The sequence below is a fragment of the Antennarius striatus genome, chromosome 16, assembly GCF_040054535.1.
Source record: "Antennarius striatus isolate MH-2024 chromosome 16, ASM4005453v1, whole genome shotgun sequence".
Lineage (NCBI taxonomy): Eukaryota > Metazoa > Chordata > Actinopteri > Lophiiformes > Antennariidae > Antennarius > Antennarius striatus.
This window is the reverse complement of record NC_090791.1, coordinates 9,060,406-9,077,299: the sequence shown is the minus strand read 5'-3', so window position 1 is coordinate 9,077,299 and position 16,894 is coordinate 9,060,406. Positions and strand designations below refer to the sequence as shown.

General features: G+C 38.6%; 1 protein-coding gene across 1 annotated transcript in view; it reads left to right on the top strand.

Annotated features, from left to right (window-relative positions):
- The first annotated feature begins 242 nt into the window (after positions 1-242).
- cacna1ha (calcium channel, voltage-dependent, T type, alpha 1H subunit a) overlaps positions 243-16,894 on the top strand; it is a 49,738-nt gene continuing 33,086 nt past the window's right edge. The window contains exons 1-8 of the mRNA XM_068337901.1: positions 243-347; positions 740-873; positions 1,626-1,723; positions 6,832-6,991; positions 10,195-10,507; positions 13,864-13,956; positions 14,994-15,232; positions 15,802-16,331. Of these exons, the coding sequence (XP_068194002.1) occupies positions 255-347; positions 740-873; positions 1,626-1,723; positions 6,832-6,991; positions 10,195-10,507; positions 13,864-13,956; positions 14,994-15,232; positions 15,802-16,331 (1,660 nt within the window). The 5' untranslated portion in view covers positions 243-254. The remainder of the gene's footprint in view (positions 348-739; positions 874-1,625; positions 1,724-6,831; positions 6,992-10,194; positions 10,508-13,863; positions 13,957-14,993; positions 15,233-15,801; positions 16,332-16,894) is intronic.

Genomic DNA, 16,894 nt, shown 5'->3' with positions numbered 1-16,894 from the left:
TGTGTTTATATTTTTGTCACTAGTTAATCATTAATTAAAGTACCAGTTAGTAATTTTAAAAGGTCTGGTAATATTGGTGAAGGTTTCTTCTACTGCAGCAGTGATTACTGGATTGAAATCAGTGGTGAAGGTGAACCATGTCTGTTCGAGTTTGCCAATATTACAGGAGTAATTCTACACCTTTTTGTTACAATGAATGACATCAAATGTGTTTTGCCTTAACCTATTTGTGCACATGGTTCGAGCATGTATCCATGCTGGTCATCCTGCTCAACTGTGTGACTCTGGGGATGTTCCAGCCCTGTGAAGACGTCACCTGCCAGTCAGAGTGGTGTCGCATCCTACAGGTCAGTCGCAGAGTTGTGCCTTTGGTATACTATATTAAATGGCTATTTGTGTCTACTTCCTCATGCATAATGGACACTTTACTAACAATTCAGTGTTGATTCTTCAAAAGAAGATATTGTTATTCTGAAGTACAGACATGGGTTTTGCTGTGGTTGATGTCTAATTAACTGTGACAAACAGACAAAACAAATGAAAGCCAGAGTTATTCCCTGCTAGGATAAAAGTTATAGATATAAGCAATTCTTTTCTGGCATCTTCCTCTGGCTTCCACAGCATCTTTCACAATGTCTTCTTATTGACGAGAATGCCTAACAAGAACATGTTCTCTTGCTGTTGATGTGTAAATTTCCTTGTGTTATTTTTTTTATTTCATTTTTTCATGATTCCTCAGGTATTGGATGACTGTATTTTCGCTTTCTTTGCTGTGGAAATGGTTGTCAAGATGGTGGCCCTGGGAATCTTTGGCCCTAATTGTTACCTTGGTGACAAATGGAACCAGCTTGACTTTGTCATCGTCATGGCAGGGTCAGTATTACACAGCACTTTTTGCTCATCACAGCAAATTACTCAGTTTTTCTTTCTGTTGTCTGTTGCTTGACATTAGCAATCTGCTCATAATAAAATAACAACTAATGTAAGAGATTAAACAAATAAGAATTCCACATAGGCAATCAAATAGTTTGTCTGTTGTGTTTTATATAAACCACAGGACCACCCTGCAGATAGCCTTTGCCTACAGGGTGATATGTGATGACAAACAAAAGCCTCCAGTTTGGAAATGGAAACTATATTTATTTCAAATAAACTGACAGGAGAAAGATACACAGAAGAAAAGATATATAAAGAACACTCATGTAATGCAGGAATGTGCATAGATCTAGTTGTCAGCTGTAGTAAATGCTGAGGCCACTCTGTGCTGTAGGTTAAGGCGAGAGCAGGACCCAGTCAGCTGTAGACATTCCTTTAGATACCCCTTCCCTCCGGCGGCTGAGCCAGTATGACCACACACTCCTCCTGCAGCCAGCAGTCACACACCATAACCATCTTCATTTGCCTCCCTGTCACCATTATGATGTTGGAGTGCTGCTCTTGATTATGCAGAGCAAGGCTCCTGACTCTACTTAATTAAAAGTCACATGTACAGCAATTATGCTGGCAGCTACCTATAATAAGCATCATTTAATTTGTGGTGGTGTTACCTTTCATGTAGTTGATTTTTATGCTTAATGTTTTTTTTAAGTAAAGACTCTCCTTTCCTGTCTTTCTTGACTCTACAGGGTGATGGAGTATTCTCTGGACGGTCATAATGCTAGCCTATCAGCTATCCGTACTGTGCGAGTACTTAGGCCGCTGAGGGCCATCAACAGAGTACCAAGTAAGTCAATGTCTAAATGTTTGAAGGGATACTTTGCCTGATGGTTTTCTTACCCTACATTTGCCTAATGTAGTAGAGCACTCCAACTTTCATGGCAAGTATCGGAAAGGACAGATATTTTAGTAATATGTTTCATTGTCCATTCATTATAATTTTTATGCAATATTACATTTATATTTTTTAAAAAATGAAAAAACTTTGAGGTACACTGTATTTATTTCATGTGAGATTACTGTGATATTGTGCTCTGTCATGTTAGCCACCTGTTAGCATAATAAGATGTTGTCTATATTCAATCTACTTAACGTAAACTGACAGGTGATCCAGGACTCAATGTTTGTTTAAATCGTACTTCAAGTGAGAGGGAGATCTTGCACATGGTTTGTCATTCTGCTAAAAGCTCTGTGACAAAGGTGGCCATGAATCCACAGCCAAAGAGGAATAGAAGACAATGGTGTCATAACAATGTACAACAGCATTAACCAGCATACATTAGGCAAGCCGCCAAGATGTTTTACAGGTTCAGGCAGTAATTTTGTCAAATTAAACTCACTTGAAAATATTTAGACTTTAAATTTATTCTTTCATTCTTACTTACATTCTTTCATTCTTTCTTTCAGTAAAGTTACTTAATAACCCCCCTAAAGTATTAAAATATCATTAGAGTTAATAGCTCCATAATGTTATGATCTGCTATTTTCATCATGAACTACAGATTTAGTAGTTTCTAACTAGCCTTCTGCTCGTATCTGTAAGCCATTTACTTCCTTGAACAAATGTGATGTTAAATGGTGTAAAAGAGTGCATCCTCTTAACTTTTGCTCTTTGTATTATGTAATATATTTATTTGTACATCCATCCTAAATTTCCCAGTTTGGGATAAATAAAGTCTATCTACCTACCTCTCTACCTACCTACCTACCTACCTACCTACCTACCTACCTACCTACCTACCTATCTATCTATCTATCTATCTATCTATCTATCTATCTATCTATCTATCTATCTATCTATCTATCTATCTATCTATCTATCTATCTATCTATCTATCTATCTATCTATCTATCTATCTATCTATCTATCTATCTATCTATCTATCTATCTATCTATCTATCTATCAGTTGTCAGGTGCCAAGTTTGTTATTGATGCAATTGGGCACTCCTCTTGGCTCAGAAATTATTGGCAAATCACAGTGTGTGATTCAGATGTTAAGCTGTGTTGCTAGGCAATGGGGTCTCAGAGACATACAGAGCTACAAAACATGCCAGATGCCTTTGTGTGAGATTGCAGACTACAACTACCATGATATATATATATATAAAAAAAAATTAAATAAAAAAAAAAGTCTCTCTCATCCTTGTTGGGTGGTATCTGTGTCATCCTCAAGCTCGGGTCCTCTACCAGAGGCCTGGGAGTCTGAGGGTTCTGCACAGTATCTTAGCTGTTCCTAGGACTGCGCTCTTTTGGACTGAGGCTTCATATGTTGTTCCAGGAATCTGCTCTTCCAGTTTGGGGGTCACTGCCTCAAGTGCTCCTACTACCACGGGGACCACATTAACCTTGATCTTCCACATGTGTTCCAGCTGTTCTTTCAACCCTTGATACTTCTCAATCTTCTCTTCTGCTTTGTCCATATATATATATATATATATATATATATAATGTTTAGAGATAAACATTTGCAGGAAGAAAGAACAGTTCCTCGGAATACATCCATGGACATTACTTTTTTGTTGTTGTTTTGGTTTACTGTGTTTGCATGTGGACCTGTCTGTATGTGGTCTCTTTAAGTGCATATAGGTATTGGTGAATTGCTGACTCTATATTACCCTTAGGCTAGGAAGTGTACCTGTGTTTTTAGCTCTGATACAGTATTAAGCGGTGACTTGTCTGGGATAAACATTTACTGGAAATTCAGGAATACATAATTTATGATTATGTGTTTTATTATGTGTTTTCTTTCCTCTTTCCCTTCCTCCTACCGAGTGGTCTCTCAATCTCTTAGCTCAAGGCTTTGTATTGTGACATCATGTGACTCACCTACGTGGTATCTGGGTTTCAACAGCTGGCTGTGTGTGTGTGAGAGTGCGTGCGTGTGTGTGTTTGTGTGTGTTGGTAGCAATAAAAATATGATGTGAAATTAAATTCTCCACAAAAACACATGTAGCTAATCTTGTAATGAAACCTTGACGCATCACTCTGAAAAGAGCACAGGGTAGATTGATGATAGAAGTGATGGTTTTTTGAAATGAATCAGTTTTGAAAATGTGTGTCTCATCCCCTTATGATCGCTGGGACATCCATGCTCTCAAGCTATTGTCACATACAGTTTCACAAGCAGAGATGGTTTTGTTTTGTAACATTAATCGTATTACGGAGTAACAGTAGCCCTGAGAAGCAATCCTTATAGCCGTGGACAAGGTGAGGTAAAACTTATTTTACTGTAACAAGTTTTCAGTTGCTCCCTAGGGGGTCTGACATGAAGGAACATGGGAAGACAAAATGACAATGAGACGTAACACTTGAGGCTGGAGACTCAAGGTCATTTTAGATACAGACAGATAAAAACAAAGCCCACACACTCATCATATACTCACAGGTACACAGACACACCCCAGGGATGTTAAACACCAGCTTGCTTCCATTATTCTTCTCTGTGTTTCATCTTTTCTTTTCATCTGATTTGTGATCTCAGATGAAGTGCTTGTAGGTGCAGGCAGCGTAACCTTGTATTCTACGTCTGTTTTAGTCGCTAGCTATTCTGATATCACTCTTTGTCTCACTGTTTTTTTCCCTGCCCAAGTGGATGGGAAGTATCCAGTGTTACACAGATGTTAGCTGTGTTTTTGTGCCGTAGCCTAGATACAGTAAGCACCGATTTGGGTTCCATTTTCTTGGCAGTGCATTAACCGAGAGCAGATCCAAATGCACAAATGTAAGGAATTTAGAGTATAAATAAACCTTTTACTATAGTTTAATCTTAATTTGATTTAAGCTTGAATATATTTCTGCCTATATGATGAATATGAGAGAATCTTACAGTATCTGCTGGCCACAGCTGCTTGACATTATATGCAAAGCTCCCCTCTTAGTACATTAAATCCCTGCAGACATATGGCATTTGTGCTGCAAGAGCATAGTGTCATTGCACATGTTATCCTGTCCACCATGTTTAGTGTCATTAAATCAAGAGCAAATGACAGGAAGATTCTACATTCTAACCACATGAATCACATGGGTCAGCTAAACAACGCCTTATGTTGTTTATGCAGAAGTCAACAGTGCAGTTCATGTTTGATTCTTGGAATATAAAAATGTACACTGTGTGACATCAAGCTTTATTTTTGTTTTGTGAGTATTAAATGAAGTGTCAAGCAGCTAGTTATATGAGGTGGAACATTTAGCCTGTGAACCTTTACAGTTTTTCCTCAAAGCCCACTGAAAGACATGAATAATGAATTAACAGCACAATTAAATTTCTTTCAAATCATAGCATCATCCTTTTCCAACTATATGGACCATGAATTGAGAAATCTCCATGTAGACTAAGCTGGCATGTTTTCCAAGGCATCACCAAAAAAGTACAGGTGTGAACACATCACTCATGAGACTGCTAAAAGTTTGAGGGATTAATAAAGTGTGAATTATTATTATTATTGGTATTATTATCATTATCATCATTATTATTATTATTATTATTATTATTATTATTATTATTTTTTTTATTTTTTTATTTTTTTTTATTATCATTATTATTATTATTCTGAGAAAAAAAATACTTTCAACTGTGATGACACTGAAGACAAAACTGTGTTGATGCACTCAGGTGTCAATTTTTTTGAGCTATAATGCTGCAGCATTGCCACTACTTTTTCAAAATTTTGTTTAGCCTTTTAAAACATTTAATGCAATGAGTGAAAGTAAACAATAACATTTTTGTAGCTCCTCCCATTTTTTGCAGCACAGTATTTTGTCCTACTTTTGCGAAATTTAATACAAACAGGAAGTATGACTAGTTTTCTAAACTACAGCTTTTAAATTAAACCAGAGATGAGGCATATCCTTTTCTGGTAGGGCCTTATAAATGTAAATGCTGACCCCCTCACCTTTTCACATAGGGTGTATTAGTGTTCGAGAAGTGGTAATGTGCAGCCTAAAAGCATTCACCTTCATGTCAGAATAAAAGGTTGCAAACTGGAAACTCAGGAAACTCAAGTATAAATCTTGTAAATTGATGTATTTATATTGGACAAAGTAAATAAAACATTTTTAGAAGAAAAAAAAAACAATGGCTTCAGGTTAATTATAGTCTGATGCTGCAGATATTTTTTTAATTATAATTTATAATTAGCCTCCAACATAAAATTTTAAGCACATAATTAATGGGTGAATTTAATGCAGTTAAAGTTCTGTCCAATAACTATAAAACTCACAAAACAGAGCATGTTTTGTTGTTGTTTTTTTCTACAATAATTAAATGATTCTGGTGTTTCTCCCTCAGTGGCACAGCACCAACTGTTTTTATATTAAATTTTGAAGACTCAAGGAGATTAAGCTGAAATGTAATTGCCTCTGAAAGAAGGTCTAACACAATAGTGTCATACTTTGAGTGTGGTCGTGACAAGGTTGTGATATAAGTGAATAGGAATAACACTCACTGTGAGGACCTAGGGGACCAGTTCCCTGACTCTTCTGATTCTAATCACATCTGACAACTGGAGATGGATGCTGAATCCATGTGATTTCATAACGCTAACCACGGTGAAGCCATGAGTTCAAATCCCAGAGGATAAAATAATGTCAAAGTGTCACTCTCAGTATTGTCGTTAAGTGTAATTATATTGACATTGTGGATGAAGTTCTGTCAACGTACTAAAGATTTGCCAAGTTTATCAGAATGTACAATAACCTGACGGCTGACACTCAGCTGTCAGTCATGTACTGTATGTGAACTTTAAACATGTACATACCGAGCGTATGACACAGCATATTGATCCATCCATTTATTTTTGCCAACTGTTAGTAAATCGCAAGGTTTGTGGGCGGGGCCTCAGAGACTATAATCATTTCTAATGCAAACTTTGCTTATCGTGTCCCATCTATGCAGGTATGAGGATCTTGGTGACACTGCTGCTGGACACCCTACCAATGCTGGGAAATGTCCTTCTTCTCTGCTTCTTTGTGTTTTTCATCTTTGGCATTGTGGGAGTCCAGCTGTGGGCGGGGCTTCTGCGCAACCGCTGCTTCCTGGGAGAGGACATCAGAGCGTAAGGAAACTTTACATCTGATTAAGTATTTGCACATTATCTCTTTATTCTTATCCATTCCAAAAATTTCCAAGGGACACCTTTTTTTTTATATGATGCTCTGTCTATATGGGATTTGTGATAAGAACCATTTTCTTGACAGAAGCATTAAATATAAAAATGTTGATGAACTTTAACCTTTCCCACACAGAGCATTTCTACCTTCCAGATAGCACTGCAGATGCTGTTTTCTACATCAGCAGTGACTCCACTGTGCATACAGGAGATATTCAAAATCAAATGTTTTTCCTCCTCTTCTGAGTTTATGTTTAGCTGTCACAGGGTGTAACACTCAGCTGCTGCCTGCAGCAGAATAAATTCTTGCTGCTTAAGTGTACCAACTGTGTAGACTCCTCAGGACATGAACAAGTGTATGGTATCACACTACAAAGAGAGCTGAAGAGACAAAGAAAAGATAAATAATGTAGTGTAAGATAGGGTTGCCATCTTATACTGAGGTATAAAAAACAAAAAAAATCCAATTCGCCTTGTTTAAACTTCAACACAAAGAATTAAAAACAAAACCTCATCTTTGCATATAATGAGTTTCTTATGTGTTGAGGTGAAGATGAAATTTAGATGAAGATATTAGAGGGTTTTTCAGATGCGGACAAACAAAATGCAGCAACACACACATTAGGAAAATATTAATTAAAGCTGGTGTTCAGATTTAACTTGTGATAAATACTGTAAAATGCATGTTAAAGGAGAAAATCAACAAACATTTATGCACCAATACAGAATGAATTTAGCATCAGTTAAAACTTCAAAAAGCAAATACGTTCATCACCAACCTCAAAAAGCCAGAAATATCACATTAAAGTCAACAGAACTCGAAATAATTTTGTTTCTGATTTAATAGTACAGAGTTTATCAAATTTCAGGTAGAATCAGGATAGAGGGAAAGAGGACAGCGCTTTAATATTTCATAGCCAATGCAGCTTTGTTTTCTCAAAAAAACATGATTTTGTTTGTGCATATGCAGGTGCACTCAGTTGAACTCAGTCAAAACGAAGCTAGCATTCTTTATAAGGCTGGGTACATCCGACAAACAAGACACTCAATTATTTTTATTATTCTTCATTCTGCAGTATGAATGTAGAATGAACTGAACCATATAGGACAAAAAAAGATATTCTGCCCCTTATTTTATGGTTTTACAAAAACATGTTTTTGCTGTTTTGGTAGTCCACTTTAACAACACTCTCTGGAAAGACACTTGTTTCTGCAAAGCCTGCATTTACAATTTAGCCTGAATGTGAACTTCCCTAATTACAGTTTTTACTGAAGCACAGAATGTTAAAGTTAACAGAAATATATCAGGGATTTGTTTCTGCAAATTTAACAGGCTGCAAAATCTATTTCTTCATCAGTCTAAGCATCGCAGTTTTTGGCAACCAGAAGGTTACGGGATCAGTTTGCTCGTCTATGAAAGTGACTTCATGTTATTATTTGCCCGCCTGTCAAAAGTCATGTTAAGTTTCTTATTCTACAAAGTCTTTCTGCCTATTTGCAGCAAAGAAGCTTTTGAAAATTCTTCTGAATAACTAAAGAGGATGGTGCCTTGCTCCAAGGAGTTCAGCGCTCCACTAATCCTAAACAATATGAGAATAAGTTTTCAATTTCAAAACAAAATCCTGTACTAGTTGCTTATTGGAAGAATGTCACTAACGATGGAAAACAAACAACATACAATTTTATACGAAATAAGAATATGTATTTACATTATAAACACAAGGTGAAACACTTTACATATTAACATTATAATGTCTCATGACAAGCTGAATAACATCAATTAACTGGAATCCTTTGTTTCTCATTATTTTTTTATGAAATACTGACAAAATGAGATTTTCCTTGATGGAGGGCACAGATCTGTCACTTTTCAAGGATAAAACATGTCGGATGACTCTGAATCTCCTTGTCTCAGCTACATATTAACAGCAGTGTTGTTTTTACCCCATCTCTGTTATTGTACTGTGACCAATATTGCCCTCCTCCACATATTTATTTTAGTCTCCTATACCCGGATCATTATGTGGATCTGAATCGTCACATGTGGTAGTGAAACAGCATGTTGTCCATGGCAGGATATTTTATTTTGAGTGGCATATTATTATTTTGTATGATGATGTCAATTTGAAATTGAATATCTTGCAGTATAAAATAAATAGAAATTGCATCTGTATCTACATCAGCTCCAAAATTTAGCAAACTGTGTTGATGAAAAATCCAATCTTACATTAAGTTCAATAAAAATCTTTTCTGATCTATAACAAACAAATTGATGGTGGAAGAACAGTCTTCATGGTGGGGTGCTTTTCTTTCAACCTACCCTACTCATCTGTTGTTTAGGTGGTGCATGATTAGAGGTGCACTCTGTGATTAAGGTGCTGTGGAAGGTGATAAGTGTTGTTTTCAGCATTGATTTTGTGGAAACTTCAGAAATGCAACTGTGATCAGATGGATGCCGTTTCATTCTTTTTCACTCCAAATAATTGAACTGTTTACTAACATCTAAACCTCGAATGACATTCAGCCTTTTCAAATTGGTTAATGCCAAATAGAGGCAACTAGAGGCTGTAATCTTGATTGAGGGGAAATTATGCGTTCAGCTCTGGTCATACCATGAGTTGCCCTACTCCGACTCAGTTTGGTGAGGCATCATAATGATGTTTCTCCCATCCCCCAGTACAAGAATTCGAACTTCATGAGCATTTCATACCATGTCAATCACATGCAGTGTTGGGCAGGAAAAAATACCATTTTCTGTCCTTTTGCCTCAAAATCTACTTGTTTCTCTTCCCCCAGCCAAACTTTCCACACAATTTCACTGAAAGCTGTGCAAAAGCTATAAACAAAGAGCAAATGACTGTAAAAAAATGTTAGTGTAAGAAGAACAAAGAATATCTTGCAAGCAATTCCTTGAGGGAAGCCAAATGAATTTTTATCCATTGTAGTCAAGGTCCACTGAGGATTTATGTATTTCTGATTTCTGGAAAAGAACTATATAACCTCCTAATACAACCAACTATAGAACCTGCAGCAAAAGCTAACATGCATACAGCAATCCCAAATGGTTTGAAAGTGTTAAAACTACTACATCCATATTGAATTGTCTGCTATAACAAGATTTTGTGTTGTGTTATTCTTTGTCCACCCAGAATGTACAATTTGTCCATAAGTGCTTACTACATGTCTGAGGAAGGTGAAGACAGTCCATTCATCTGCTCGGCTGCCCGTGAAAATGGGATGCTGCGTTGCTACAACGTGCCAGCCCACACCGAGGGTGGGGTGGAGTGCTCATTGACTGCTTCACACCAAAGCTTAGCTCTTGGATCAGTGGGTGGAGCTAGTGTTAACGGATGTGTTAACTGGAACCAGTACTACAATGTGTGTCGCCCCGGGGACCACAACCCTCACAAGGGAGCTGTCAATTTTGACAACATCGGCTATGCCTGGATAGCCATATTCCAGGTAGGAAAAGATCCATGATCAGGTCTGTGTGGAAAAAAAAAAGTGGTTTATTATAACAAGAGTTGCAGTCAAAGAATGTTTTTGCTACTGTAACCACAGCCAACAGTGATGCATCTTGTTGATGGAAGACACCCGTACTTTTCACTGTGCAATCAATGGATGCCAGCAAATTTAGTTTTGCCATTTAATGAACCCATTTTATCATTATTTGGAACTTCATAAACTTGAACTTTTTGTTAGTTAACTCCTTGCTGGCTGAAGAGATATAGAATTGCTTTCATTTAGATAGTTTGCAATAATGCGTTCTTTGAATTGCACACCATGTGTATAGAAATATTATTTTTCTTCTTTTCTAATCAAAAACAGACAAGAAGTTCTATTTTTAATCCACTAGCCTTTCTGTTTTTTGACGAGATACGTTTTTGTGCTGAAAGTTGTACAGAAAGTTGTGCAAAAAAGTTACCCTAAAAATTAAGCAATTTTGAGCATATTTTCTTAAATGTGAGTTTCTTTCTTGTATTAACAGAATCCATCTAAAAAAAATTTGTATTTTGAAACCGCAAGTCAGGTAGTGACTGGTTAATATGACAATGTATTTTCCTTTTTCATTCTTGCTCGTTCCAGCTCATCCAGGAGAAAGGACAGATTTCATTTGAACACGCAGCCCTTGTACTCAGTCTGTGCTATTGTGATATGAATTCCAGGCTTTTAATAGATCCAGCATTACGATATCTGGACTCAGGGCCTGGCAGACTGACTTGTACAACATGACCATCAAAGAGAGTTCAAGTTTCATATTACATCAAACAGTACCATATGTGTGGGTGATTGCAACGATGCCATGCAATCAGCCCCCCAAAAAAACCAAAAGAGCGTTTTTTTTTTTTTTTGGCAAAGCATAGGAGCATGCTGTGACAAAACAGCTGCACTATAATATTAAAACAACCACTGCGCTGGAGTGTATGTGATTCCGGCATCTTATGACCAGCAGAAAAAAACCCTATGATAGAATTTATAATTTGACCAAGGAATGTGTTTAAATGAAAAACAAAAAGATACAGCAGTCAAGTGATGTCAAGATTTTATTTCATGTCTGGTGAATCTCTGCCTAGCCCCGACCGGACAGCACTGTGTGTGTGTGTTAGTGTGTGTGTGTGTGTGTGTGTGTGTGTGTGTGTGTGTGTGTGTGTGTGTGTGTGTGTGTGTGTGTGTGTGTGTGTGTGTGTGTGTGTGTGTGTGTGTGTGTGTGTGTGTTCTAAGCCAGTGTTCTAAGCAGGTTTTAAAGATTTAATTTTACTCATTCATTTTCTTTTGTGATGTTTAAGGAAATAACTAAATTCAGGTGCATGCTTGTGACAATCCGTTGCAGATATAGGTGTTAAAATGATTGATGAAGATGATGATTGGAAAGGTTGAATGTATTATTTCCCATTTACTGGTCCGTCTGCCGCCAGGAAAAGATGCTTCCTCACTTTAAGCTTTATTTATCTAATAAAGACGATGTAATCATGAAAACTTCAAACATACGCTGATTAAGAAAAACCCGAGTGCCTACTCACATATGATGAGAAAAGGACTAACCTGCAAATAAAGAGAAGATGATTTATGCATGTGAGCACAGGGTTAACATGACAGAGTGGACCCCACAAATGAAAGTTGTAAATGTTGTCTCGTGCAGACAGAGTTCAGGTTTCTTTAAAACCATTTAATTCTAATTTATGTATGTTGCCCCATTTTAATTGATTTTCAGGGTTCATACCAGAATCCAATAATATGTAATAACAAATTATATGAAGTCAAATCACTCAAACGCAGTGCTGACCCATTGATTAAAAACTAGTCAACTGACACTCACTGCCAACATTACAAGAAGAGCAAACCTAAAAAAGCAGAGGTGGAAGTGAAGGAAGGATAGGTGTGCACAAAAGTGAGAAAGATGAGATGACTTGTGAAAGTGCAAAGAGATGGAATGAAAGGATGAAGAACAGCTAGAGGATCGAATTAATCTCGGGGTTATCAGGCTAGTGCTGACACCCACCTATAGGTTAATGATCATTGATCGTGTGAACACACGCACACACACCTGCGACACTGTCCATGAGGGGTCAAGAATAATGTGCAGGTTATTCATTGGTGACAGCTGAGAGCAGCCTGCTCTCTACTGCAGCTGTCTGCCATCATCATGACTTACCATGTACGATGCTTTGCTAGATTTGTCTGAAACTGAAGGTGTATCAGTAGTGGTGGATGGGCTTCACCTGAGGGTCAGCGAATGATTTGTTAGGGTCGTCAACTTTGGCTCAGCTCTTATATAACCAACATCAGTGGTGCACATGGCTGACTTTTACAGCATGGCTTAACACAGGTTGATTTACGGAAACACATGCTCAGTTCTCTGTCCTTTATGAATGATCTGTGGTCTAATTCCAGTTCTTGTGGATGCACTGTGTGATTACATGTCCTTTGCTTGATACTTGCTTCGCAGCTTGTTTGCTTCCTGCACTGATTTGGAAGTGCAGCAGGTTTCATAGCTGGTTTTATACTCCTTCTGTTGAATGAAAAGATTGTCAGAGAATAGACTGAATTACAAATGTCTGTAATCTTTTTAAAATGTATTGCAAAGACAGGTTTCCAATAGAGACTGGATTAGTCTCATCGGGGCTATGTGTGTGTGAATGTACGTGTGTGTGTGTGAATGTACGTGTGTGTGTGTGTGTGTGTGTGTGCGCGCGCGCAATGGGCAATGTTCATTTGTGATGTCTGTTTATAGTGAGTCTGTGTATAATGCTTTATGAATGCACATGCCTGGGCACATATACCTGTATAACAAACTGTTTAGTGGATGTTAGCTCGTGTCATCCTTTTGTGTGCATGTGACGTAATGTGTCATGCCAGCTGAGGTGTAAATGCTGAGGTGTTAGCGTCTCAGTAGCTCCACTGCTCATTAGCATAGCGGGCACATGAAAGAGCTGCGTCAGTCCCCTGGGGCACACACACACACACACACACACACACACACACACACACACACACACACACACACACACACACACACACACACACACACTGAAACTGGAGGGACACTACAAGGTTTCTTCTGGAAAAGCCAATAGAAACAGAATTGGCTCCATCTGACTGTGCGTTGGGGTGTGTGTGTGTGTGTGTGTGTGTGTGTGTGTGTGTGTGTGTGTGTGTGTGTGTGTGTGTGTGTGTGTGTGTGTGTGTGTGTGTGTGTGTGTGTGTGTGTGTGTGTATCCGTGATTGTGGGGGTGTGGGTTTGTCTGTCAACTGAAAATGAAGACTCCCTGTTCATCACTGAACATTGTTTTCCTCTTTCTCCCTTTCTTTTTCTCCAGGTCATCACACTGGAGGGATGGGTAGATATCATGTACTATGTCATGGACGCTCACTCCTTCTACAATTTTATATATTTTATACTGCTCATTATTGTAAGTACCTAACTGCCTATTTTAATCATATTAAACTACCCTTTCTTGATATAAAAAAATGGTTTCTGTGCTCCAAAATAGGAACAAAATCAATTAAAATGCTAAAAGCATGCACCTTTGACTGGATCCAAGCTGTCTGGAATGGATCAGGACCATCACATTTCCATTGAACCTGACCCAAGAACTTGCTCCAGCATTTAATGAGCCCGTACTCAAAAACTAAAATACCATTTTTTAGTGAAGTAGCAGTTATTTAAAGAATCTAGTGTTGCATATGAATTATAACAGGGAAGTATTTCCGAAAGTTATTTAAGCATATTTAGAGTTTCCATCACTTTTCTTTCATGCTTTGATTTGAATTTCAACAATAGTTTAGAATCAGAGCGTCTGTGCTCACTTATATTGATTCAACCCTGTATGAATGCAACCCTGGATGAATGCTTCACTTTTAACTAACTTAGGTAGTTAAACTAATTATAACTAATTCATCTTCCTAACCCCTTTATCTGCCGTAGCGGGTCACGGGAAATTGGAGCCTATCCCAGCAGGCTTAGGTCGTGAGGCGGGGCAAACTCCAGGCGCGATACCAGTGCGCTGCGGAGCCACAGAGACAGAAAAACACGCACACAGACACACACACAAAACAGGAAATTTGGAAGAGACAATTAAAGTGAAGCGCATGTCTTTGGAGGTGGGAGGAAGCCAACGCAGACAAGGGGAGAACATGCAAACTCCGCACAGAGTGGGAAGCGAACCCGCGACAGCGCTACCCAGTGCAACGCCCGTTTTGGCTATACTGTATTTTAAAATGCTGATTGAGCTCCTTCTCTGTTACTTGATTTGAAAGCCTTATAACCCATTACGGGGGATGGATGGAGTGAAAGAGAGGAGCTGGAGAAAAAACAAAATGCATCATATAGAAATAGAGTGAGACAGAAAGATAACATAACTGAGAATATCAAAAAACATCAATTTGCTTGTAAAAGTGCTTTTTCAGAGGTCCTTTAACCCTTGTTCTTCTTCACTTCTGCAACCAGGTTGGCTCTTTCTTCATGATAAACCTGTGCCTCGTGGTCATCGCCACCCAGTTTTCAGAGACAAAGCAAAGGGAGAACGCCCTGATGCGGGAGCAGCGTGCTCGCTACATGTCCAATGATTCCACGCTCGCCAGTTACAGCGAACCAGGCTCATGCTATGAGGAGATGCTACGCTATATCAGTCATCTTTATCGCAAATTTACACGCAGACTACAAAGGATATATTCTGGATGGCACAGGTCAGATATGGGATGTCAAATATAAATAACAAAATTAAGTCAACATTTTTTTCTTATCAAGGGTACCAAAGAGAAAACAGACAGAAGAGTTGCACAATTTTTAACTGTTGGAAACACAGTCACATTACTTCACCAAAGCCTACACAATAAAACCCGTTCCTGTGACATCAGGCAATCAGGGCATGCTCTGGACAGCTACTTTAAAACTCAGTAATATATTAAAGATGATGGTCAAAATAAATTAAAAAAACTCCCTCTTTAAATAATGATAACTCATTTTCTCCTGATTAAATTAATTCAGGGTCTTCTCAACAGACATTTGCTTGTCCTCCTGTGTCCATTTACAAAATTTTATGAGTGCTTGGGGTTAACTAAATGATGTTTAGTAATGAGTACTTAATAACTGTATCAATATGCTTGATTAATTTGACTTCTTTCACATTCTGCACAGCTGTCGAAATTTCAGACAGCCACAAGGGAGGAAACAAACATCCAAACACCAGCATAAACACCACACAGGAAGAATCCATTCCAACATCACAATAACACCTTTTCTATCCTCCAAACAGTAAAAGGCGTAAAAAGGTGAATCCAAACGGCAGCGGCGGAGGCAGTAATGGTGGCGGTAATGGACACGGTCATGGTTCCAGTAGAGGCGGTGGAGGTTTAGGCCCTGGTAACGCCTTGTGGCTGAGACCCATACATAACCTCTTGCAGCACCATCAGCACCAGCACTGTCGCATCAGCAACGGAGGGCAGCACACCACAGAGCAGACCGATAGAGAAGGAAGGGTGGTGGTAGTCGATGAAGAGCTGGAGATGAAGTCGCTTCCTGTCCGGAGAGGAAGCACAAACGGAAGCACCTGCGGCGGCAGCACATCCATCGTCACTCAGGGTGTGGGGGTGCTGCTCGGACGACTGAATGGGGGGATGAACTATCCAACCATCCTGCCTTCGTTTGTTAGCAGCTACAGCAGCAAGACGCCTCCGCCCCACTCCCAGCAGTGTGGGTCCAGTCAGGAGCAGCCCCCCTTCAACCACCTGGCATCTGAGCACGCAGAGACGCTCAATAAACTCTACCAGCTCATGGGGCAACACAGTAAGAGGATACTGCTAAAGCTAATCATCTTTTTTTGTACCACCATTTTTTCCCCTGTCTCTTTATCTTCATTTTTCTGTGACTTAACTCCTCTTCATCGTCTGCTCTTGATCTCTGCCTTTAAGTTATTTCTTTTTTCATCTCTTTTGTTCTTGCTTCCATGTTTTACACACACCTGCCTTCATTTTCTGTCTGCAGTCATGTTAGGTGAAATCTGAGTAGGCAGTAACCCTTTCAAATGTGACGCTGAATTAATTTAGAATGTGAGTACATATTCATGTCACAAATGGACAGGCTAAGTTTAAAGCGCGTATGCTATCAGCTAGGCAGAAAAAATGCGAGCTAATGCTCGATCAAATCAAATGACCTGTGATTTGAAAAGTCGGGGTTGAAATATTCACGCTAATCAGTATTGTTCATTAAAAAAATATTAGTAGCTAACAAGGAAATGATGCCTTGCTAATGATACAATGCAATCAGTCCCCTAAAAATCAAAACAAACAACAACAAAATAATTGTTCTGACAACATGCAAACAACATGTGTGTGTGTCTAAAGCAGCAC